The sequence below is a fragment of the Lipotes vexillifer genome, unplaced genomic scaffold (genome assembly GCF_000442215.2).
Source record: "Lipotes vexillifer unplaced genomic scaffold, Lipotes_vexillifer_v1.1 scaffold182, whole genome shotgun sequence".
Lineage (NCBI taxonomy): Eukaryota > Metazoa > Chordata > Mammalia > Artiodactyla > Lipotidae > Lipotes > Lipotes vexillifer.
Window position 1 is genome coordinate 8,172,393 of NW_006798798.1, and position 9,280 is coordinate 8,181,672.

Consider the following 9,280-nt stretch of genomic DNA (forward strand, 5'->3'; position numbering starts at 1 on the left):
GGACGGCCTGGTGGGTCCGGTAGCCGGACCGAGGACCCAAAATTGAGGGTCCAGGACCCCGGACTCCGTTCGGACCCCAAACCCAAACCTAGACACACCCGGAACTTGGAGCTTGAGTTTGGATTGAGAGACCCCAGACCTGGAACCTGGACCCCAAATGTAGGACTGAGAGACCCCAGAACCAGCTTCATTGGGATGTCTGTCCAAGAGGTCCCAGGCATCCTGAGTTCTGGCGTCCCCGTTCTCCCCGCCTCTCCCCACTCCGCCCCGCTCTGGCCTAGACTGAGCAGATTCCAGGGATGCCCAGACTCTTCACCTCAGGCAGGCAGGGGAGCACACGGATCCCTGAGAATCGGGCTCTGAATCCTGACTCACTGTTCAAATTACCAGTCTAGACCCAGTCATGCCTGGCACCATGAACCCTCAAATTACAACCCCAGAATTAGGAGTTGCCGGTACCTGACCCTGCCTGTATACAATTACTCCCAGATCTTGGGACCCTAAGACCCAGAATCACCCCCAAATCGTTCCTGAATGCTCACCTAAAACTCGGAGCCCCTGTATCTGAGATATTCTTGTAGCCTCAGGACTTCTTAGATACCGAATCCTCTTAAGATACTCTGAGTCCTTGGATGTGCTCAAACGGATGTTCTCTGACACAAATGACTTGGGAGACCCATCTCAGAGCCCCCCTCCCCACATGCACACTGCCCAAGATCCAGAATTAAGACTCCAAGATGCTCTGTGAGCCAGGGATCAAAGAAGTCTGTAGACCACCAACACCAAGCCTGTGTTCCCAGGAGTTTTCGATTTCATATGTAGGACTCCGAGATGCCTAGTCCCGCAGGTGTAAGACTGGAGGCAACCAACACCTCAGGGCCCAAACATTGGTCCCAACCCCTCAGATAGCCCTCTTCCAATCCTCCTTGGACTTGCATTTCAAGCACCAGAATGTCCTGGAATCTTTGGCTTCTTCGTACCCACAGATTCCCCAATCCACTAAAGGCTGAGAGCCCAGCTCCCACAAGATGGGATGTTCATGGCAACTCAGACCTCTGACCCCTTGCCCCTGAATGACCCCAAGGTGCTTTAGGAGCACTAGATCCAAGACCCCAAGGTGCCATTGACCCCCAAATTCAGCACTCAAGCCAACACAATATTGGGATCGTCCCTGACCCAAGACCTTGGTCCCTCCATACCAGAGACAGATCTGAGGCTCCCTGGGACCCTAGCACCTTCAGATCCCAGATTTCTTTGGACCCAAACCTCTCTAGCCTGATATTTCCCAGGCCCAGCTTGTGCATCCCCTGAGACCTGCTGCCCGTTGAATCCTGCCATCCATACGCCCCTGAAACCCCAAGTTCCCAGACACTGGAATTCTAGTCCCAAGGGCTCCAGCCCAAGCTCTCAGTATCCCACAGAACTACCCCTTTACCCTAAGGGGAAAAAAACATTTTGAGGTAATGTTCCTAGATTCCAGGACCACCCAAGAGCACCCCTGCTCCCATCTCTAGGACCCAGCATTGCTGTAGATGATTGTGCAGGCTGTTCACGAAGCAAAGGCACACAGCCAAGGTGGTGAGTGGGGCTGGCCATGCTGTGCCCTCAGAGGAAGGTGTGCTTTGCACAAAGGCAACTAGATATGGCTCTATTGGCACAAAGACCACACACACACACACACACACACACACACACACACACACACACACATGCCAGCCTTGCAGACTCTCTTCCAAGCCCAACTTTGAGTCCTAGCCCTAGTCCAAGCCTTTTATGATCTGCCCCCCTGCTAACTCCTTCTCTTCCATTTCAGAGTTGGGGGTTGTTTTGGAAAGTTTGAAAGCGTGGTTCATGGCCCGTTGAGAGTCCTCTTCTGGGGAAGGGGGATTCCAAGGTCTCTTTCCCCTGAGTGGAATGGGACTTCTAGTGTACCACAGATCTGATGGCCTCCTGCGTGGGGTGGGGGTGGGGTATCACGGTCTTGGAGCAACACAATCTCAATGTTGTACGGGCTTGGGACCTGCATCTGGTCCTGAGCACCTTGAAATGTGCACTTACCTTTCCTCATTACCTAGACTTGGATAGCCTTGTAGGGGTTCAAAGGATAGGTCAAGGGGGCCAGAGGGGTGGATCCTCCTGTCACTTCCTTTAAATTATTAACTATTTATTATATCCGGAACCTGTGAGATTCAGTTCTCTCAAGCAGACCCTGGGATGGGTGAGAGAAAAGGGGGGTGTCCCTCCCATCCCCACTCTGCCCAGCTCTCATCACTGTCAGACCCACCAGAGCTGAGGGCGGAGGGACTGGAGGCTGGGGCAGCCTGGGTCCCCATCCCCCTCTCTGTGCCTCGGTCTCCTCCCTTCCGTGGTGGGCGGGGGGGAAGCTCCATTCTTAACCTACCTCGTTTTGGGGAGGGGTGGGACGGGGGACCAGAGTGCTGTAAGGTGCTGCGGGATCTGCGGATGAAGTGGGGGGCTGGGGGACGGTTCCCTGGCTCCCACCTCCCAGCACCGCCTCTCCCAGGTCTCCCAGTCCTGCTCCCTGCTGATACCCACCTCTGATCCATGATTACTCTTCATCACCCCTAGATCAGGGGTGCATGGAGGGATGACCCTGGGAGCCAGGAAGACCTCAGACCCTGGAGCCCCCAGGCCCAATTTCCCAGCAGCTTGCCCCTCAGATTGGATGCTTGGCCCCCATACTTGGGAGAGGCACCCCGACATTTATCTTCCTGATCTTGATTCTAAGCCAGTCTGTGACCTCAATGTTGTTATCAGGGCAGGCTGTAGTAGTGGGGGATGGTGCGGGCCGAAGACCCAGCCTTGTCATCGGGGGAGGGGGCATGAGATATTGGCTCCAAGAAATGTCTGTGACAAAGTCTCAGCCTGTGTTCTTTATTTGCATTGATGCACCCCATCCATTCACCTTCCTGAACCAGTAGACCAGTCCCCTACCCAAATCCTCCTTTCCCCTTCCCATCCTTTAGTCCCAAGCAGATCCTCCAGCTGAATTTTATACCTCCAGTCACTCTACATTTATTGGACACCCTTTTTATTGGCGCTGGGGATAAGGCAGTGAACAGAACAGACAAAAATTGGGGAATTCCCTGGCGGTCCAGTGGTTAGGACTCCACATCACTTTCACTGCCAAGGGTGCAGTTTCAATCCCTGCTTGGGAAACTAAGATCCCTCAAGCCACGAGGCCAGAACAAACAAAATCCTTGCCCACAAGGAACTTATGAGCCTTGTAGTGAAGGAGACAACATGTTAGAAATGATACATACTATAAAGAAAAAATAAAGTGGAGATGGGGGATACAGGCAGTTGTAGCTGGGGTGGTCAGGGAGTCCCCACTAAGGAGCTGGCGTTTGAATATAGCCCTGAAGGAGGTGAGGGAGTCTTGTGGATGTCTGCAGGAAGAGCACTCCAGGTAAAGGGGACAGTTGTGCGAGGCCCTGAGGGAGAAGCCTGCCTGGTAAGTCTGAGGGACATCAAGGGAGCTGGAGGGGGGGAAGCAAGGAGGAGGGTGCTTAGGAGATGAAGGCTGAAAGGTGACAGGGAGGATCTGTGGGGCCTTGCAAGCTACTGCATGGACTTTTCTGCTCACCCGGAGTGAGGTGGAGCTACAGGAAGGCTCCAAGCATGGGAGGGATGTAACCTGACTCAGGTATTCATAGGTTCCCATTTGCTGCCTGTGGGGGACAGACACTGGGGAGGAGGGGCCATGGAGACATGGTGAAGGCTGCTGGGATGGTCCAGGGGGGACAGTGGTGCACAGGACGAGGGTGAGAGCAGTGGAGGCGGGGAGAAGTGGGCAAGATACTGGATCTGTTTTGAAGGTCAAGTTCACCAATTTAGATATGGAGTACACTATAAAGAATAGAGTCAAGGTTATGACTCCAAGGCTTTGGCCTGATCAATTTTTAGTATTTTATTAAGGTCAACAAATGCCCCCTGAGTACCCAGCCTTGGGGTACGCAGGACTATGGAGGAACCAGATTAAGGGTAGGCTCTGCCCTGGAGAAACAGGTTCTGGCCCTTTTCTTCCCTGAGGCTCTACTCCCAGTTCACTCCCACTCCCAGTAGAACTACAGAAACTACAGGACACCAGGATAGAGTCGGGAAGAGAGTAAACCTGGAACAATAACTTTAACAACAGCTACAAAAACAAGAGCAGTAATAACAATAGTAATAGGTTAAGTGGTTAAAAGCACGGACTTTGGAATCAGATCTGAATTTGGAGTCCTGGCACCACCATGCATTCACTCTGTGATTCATCCTCTCTGCATCACAGTTTTCTCTTCCATAAAATAGAGATAAGATACTTAGCCCAGTAGCACACACGAAATGCTCAATATATGTTAGTCATTTTTAATTGAGTGCCCCGTAGATGTCTGCTAAGCACTAATCCTCACAAACAACTGTAAAATGTAGGCGTTATTACCCTCATTACACAGATGTGAAGAAATTTGGCAGGAACACAATGGTGGTGAATGGTGGAGTCAAATCCTAACCTTTGCCTGCAGACAAGATTGCACTCCTAGGGTGCAATCTCTTAATCACCATAGTATGTTGCACCTGCTCCCTCTCCCCAAGGCTCAGGGGGACAGAGGGGTGAAGGTCCAACGGACTAACTCGGTTTTGTGTGTGTGTGTGTGTGTGTGTAGCTGGGATTCCTGGGTCCCTGACAGAATTCCAACTCTTAAGTAGGAAAGGAGGGAAAGAGTTTCGGGACTTGGAGAGGAGTTGGGAGAACAACACTTGGTCAAAGTTGCTTTAAAAGCAGAGGGCATTTGAGGGAGGCTGAGGAAAAGGAAGCCGAAGTTGTTTCTATGTCGCAGCAGTAGCGACATCGCTGGTCTGTCACAACAGCCGGGGTTCAAAACGCCCGCTGGGGGGTTTCAGTGTCCCGAAGGGCGGAGCTCTACTGCTCGGCTCTGGAGGCGAGCCCGGGGGCGGGTTCTGCCTCCTTCTGCACCAATTGAAATGACGAAGGCCCTTAGCAAGAAGAGGCTGATTGGTCAGTTACGGGGGATGGGGGCGCACGCCACTCCTGGGGCGGAGCTTCCCACCGACCGGCACGGAGAGCGCCCGCCGGGCGAAGGGGCTACAGTTTCATGGAGGGGGCGGAGGCGGAGGAGCGGGAGTGGGCCGCGGTGGCCCGGGACCTGCTGGCACTGGGGTAAGGGGAGCGGGGTGTGGCTGGGGGTGCAGGAAGGGGCAGGTTTGCCCTCAAAATTCCTACTAACCTCCCCCACCCCCTCCCGCTGCCTCGGCCGCGCCGCAGGTATGAGGGTTTTTCGGGGGCTGCGTCGCTGGGAACCTCGTGCCCAGACTTCAGGGCTCTGTGCGCGCGGCTGGCGGCGGAGCTGGCGACTCTGGGTGCCCTGGAGCGGCAGCGAGAGGAGGGCACGGAGGCGCTGAGCGCCGGCGACGGTACGCATGGAGCGGGAGGCTGGGAGTGTCGGAGCCATGGGTGGCGCCGCCACGCCCTGACATCTCCCGCCTCCGGCAGGTTCTGTTCCCGAGGAGGAATTCCTGTTACAGTTGGCCGGCCTGTTGCGGGAGTTGCACTGCCCTGACCGCGAGCTCTGCGGCGGGAACTGCGGGGCCTCGCTGCGGGAGCCCGGAGTGCGCCTGCGCCTGCTGCGTGAGCAGGGGGCCGGCCGGGATGCGGAAGTGGGCGAGGCTACAGCCTCGAGGGGGGCGGGCTTTGCGCGTTGAGGTGGAGCCCGGGATCCCGAGGGGGCGTGGTCAGAATTTTGAGACCAGCAAGAAGGCCGGACGGAGGTGGGTGGGGTCCGAACACTGGGCTAGGCTAAGGGCTCTGCGATGGGCGGCGTTGGTATTTTGATGATGGGTCTTGAAGTTCACGTGGGTTGGGTTAGAAGGAGCGGGGACCGGAGGTTCCGAAGTGGGCAGGGTTTGAAAATCTGCAGAGGGAGCTGGATCTCGAAGTGAGTGGGGCTTATTCTGGAGGTAGAAGCAGGATTCTAGGTGGGCGGAACTAGGAGGCGGGAGATTTTGAAGCAGCTTGAACTTTTTGACCCCGGTAGGTGGGGTGGCAGCCCTCCTTGATTGCACTGCTCCTTTTCCCTACTTTTAGGCTTTCTCTGCTCGGAGGTCCAGGCTGCTCGCCTCCTCCGCCTGCAGTCCCGTCTGGATCCCAGCCCTGAGCAGTCCGGTGTGGAGGGAGCAGAGGAGGGATCTGGCCTGGTCCGGGAAATGGTCCTTACTTTCCAAGCCCTGGGGCTGCCTAGACCCATGCCGGGGACCCCAGCCAGCCAGCTGCTTCGAGACTTGCATGCCAAGGTAGAGGGCTGGAGCCCCCTCCGCACCCGGCTCACCTCACTCTCCTCGTAGCGGGGACAGCCCCCTCTTCAAAAGTGGCTCTGGGAGGAGTGCACAGCCACGGATGTTTCCTAGAACTGTGACTGCCATTCTTGGTTCTGTGGCCGGGGTCCTCGGTCTTGGGTAACTGGGGTCCACGGAGGAGTCTATCCGATTTCTGCTCAGTCAACCCCAGCCTCCTCCTTCTCTCATCAGATCGCGGAGCTGCTCCCTTCCCTGCCCACAGGGTCCCTAAAGCCTCTCCTCAGCTACCCGCTGGATGCACCTAGATGGGTAAGGCTGTGTATGGCTGTATGTATGTGAACAGAGATGGGAGTGAGGGGGGCCCCTGGCATGACTGAGACCTTTTTCCCCAGGAAGCATTGGAGTCTCTGTACCAAAGCCTGCGAGATCAGTACTGCTGCCGCCGCTGCCTCCTCATCAAGCGCCTGGACCTCACAACATCTGCTTTCCACTGGAGTGATCGTGCAGAGGTGTGGGCAGAAGACCAAGGCAGGAGCAGTTGTGAGGGCTGCAGCTGCAGGGAGGAGACATGAGGGCCAGGGATATGACCCTCTTGCTGGTTCTGAGGCCCAGGACATTTTAGAATCTTGTGAGGTTTGGGGGTCTGGAATCTCAGGGCCCCCAGGGCATTCTAGAATTCCCTGGTCTGATCTGGGAGTGTATTTAGAGCAATACTCCTTACTAAAAGATGTGGAAAGTGCACAACATTGTAAATCAACTATACTTCGATAAAGCAAACAAACAAAAAACATAATGAAATATTAAAAAAGAAAAAAAGATGTGGGAAGTGAGGCCCTGAGACAGGAAGAGATGCTTTCAAGATTACAGATCCCATCTGGGGAGGTCTCGTGGGCACATTCTCCATGTCTACCCCTACTCACTAGGCCCAAGGAGAGGCCATGAAGGCAGTGCTGATCCCAATACGAGAGGCTCTGACCCCACAATCGGATGTCTCCATTGCACACGTCCTGGCTGCTCGAGCTGACCTGTCACGCCTTGTCCCAGCCACCAGCAAGACTGCCCGCCGAGGGACCTGCTGTGCTATCCACAAGGTGAACACCTGGGGATGGGGAAGGGCCCCAGCATCCTTGGCCTTCAAACTGGCCTTTTAGCCTTTGCTTGTACAAACCTTGTCCTCTTCTGCCTGGGCTCCTGCTCTCGCCTTCTCCTTGGGTTCCTGGCCTCTGGACTCACGACCTCTAATCTGCCCCCTCCGCATGGCAGTTAGAAGGATGTTTCTAACTCAAACATCTGACCATGTCCCTCCCTAGCTCAAAACCCTTCTATGGCTCCCCAGTGCCTTCAGAACAAAGTCCACCTATTTACCGAGGCCCTGCCCACCTCTCCTGCTTTGGCTTAGAATGCTCTCCCACCGCTCACCCTGTCCATTGTATTGGGTTTTAACCATTTTTAAAGCAAAACTACCCTCTGTTCAAATGATTACGTATTTAGCCTGCATTGGGAGTAAGGAGTGTTAACCACTGGACCACCAAGGAAGTCCCAGCATCTGCCCTTCCTTTTCCAACCTCATGCTGTTCTCTTGGCTCTCTAGCCCCCTTGTCCAAGATATTTTTCTTCTCTGCAACTCAAGTCTAATCACCTCTCAGGTGCTTATGGGCAGCGTTCCAGACCGGGGGGGCCGCCCAAATGAGCTGGAGGCTCCCATGCCCAGCTGGCAGAGCAGAAGAGAGGACAGAGGTGGGCAGAAGGCAGGCCGCCAGTGCTGGGGCCGCAAGAAGAAGAAGTAAAGGGGGACTGGTGGTCGGAGGAGGGGTCCTTCATGAGATGCTCACATTAATAATCTCTGAGGAGTCACTGTGAGGGTTTCTCTTGGCACCTGGCACCCCAGCCCCATATCCCCTGTTCCTCAGGTCTCAAATGTCCTCCCCCCATCTACCATTCAACACCAAGGACCATGTTCTCTGGAAAATAAATTTAATTAATTAATTTATTTTTAAAAATTTATTTATTTGTTTATTTTTGGCTGTGTTAGGTCTTTGTTGCTGCGCGTGGCCTTCTCACTGCAGTGGCTTCTCTTATTGCAGAGCATGGGCTCTAGGTGCACGGGCTTCAGTAGTTGTGGCACTCGGGCCCAGTAGTTGTGGCTCCTGGGCTCTAGAGTGCAGGCTCAGTAGTTGTGGCGCACAGGCTTAGTTGCTCCCGCGGCATGTGGGATCTTCCCAGACCAGGGATCGAACCCGTGTCCCCTGCATTGGCAGGGGGATTCTTAACCACTGCACCACCAGGGAAGTCCTAAATTTAATTTATGACAGCCCTAGGACCTATCTCTGTAGGGGCCAGGTCAGGGGTGCTCAGGTTTGAGGAAAAGTAGGGGGTCTCGGTCCCCTGGGTCTGAACAGGCCCCTGCTGCTCTGACCTTTAAAGCCCTTTGCTCTTCAGCAACATCTTTCTCTCCCAGTGGGCATGGGGGAGGAGACATGCAGGCATTGGGCAAACATCTGTCAGGTACCCACCATGTGCCAGCCCTGTGCTAGGCATTGGGATTACAGATAATAATAACCCCTGGTCTCCCAGAGCTGACCTTTCTGGTGAGGAAGGGCAGACAAGAAAGTTTAGTTTGTCAGATGGGGAAAGGGCTTTGGAGAGAAATAAAGCAGGAAGGCAGGATTGGGACCATGGCGGGATTGCAACTTTATGCATGATCAGGGGAGGCCTCACTGAGAAGGTGGGTACTTGAGCTAAGTGCCAAAGAGGGAGCCATGTGGACCTCTGGGGAAGAGCCTTCCCTTCCTGATGGAGTGTCCAGTGCAAAGGCCCTGAGGTAGGAGTATTTTGGGGCATGATCAGGGACCATCGGAGGCCAGTGTAGCTGAAGCAGGATGAGTGAGGGGGTGAGTGGTGGGAGGGGAGGTCGGAGAGGTGATGGGGGCAGACCATGTGGGGTGGGCCACAGTGAGAACTCTGG

General features: G+C 54.8%; 1 protein-coding gene across 1 annotated transcript; it reads left to right on the forward strand.

Moving 5' to 3' along the window:
- The first annotated feature begins 5,117 nt into the window (after positions 1 to 5,117).
- On the forward strand, positions 5,118 to 8,102 carry FAM98C (family with sequence similarity 98 member C). The gene is made up of 8 exons (XM_007471071.1): positions 5,118 to 5,182; positions 5,288 to 5,436; positions 5,516 to 5,650; positions 6,107 to 6,312; positions 6,547 to 6,624; positions 6,708 to 6,824; positions 7,239 to 7,406; positions 7,962 to 8,102. The coding sequence occupies exons 1-8, from the start codon at positions 5,118 to 5,120 to the stop codon at positions 8,100 to 8,102; spliced, it is 1,059 nt and encodes a 352-aa protein (XP_007471133.1).
- The last annotated feature ends 1,178 nt before the right edge of the window (positions 8,103 to 9,280 follow it).

What these genes read in the sequence shown, in the direction of transcription:
- FAM98C (XM_007471071.1), top strand. Translation starts at nt 5,118, where the DNA reads ATGGAGGGGGCGGAGGCGGAGGAGCGGGAGTGGGCCGCGGTGGCCCGG. An exon ending in CGGGACCTGCTGGCACTGGG is followed by an intron (nt 5,183 to 5,287) that starts GTAAGGGGAGCG and finishes GCCGCGCCGCAG; the next exon opens with GTATGAGGGTTTTTCGGGGG. An exon ending in GGCGCTGAGCGCCGGCGACG is followed by an intron (nt 5,437 to 5,515) that starts GTACGCATGGAG and finishes CGCCTCCGGCAG; the next exon opens with GTTCTGTTCCCGAGGAGGAA.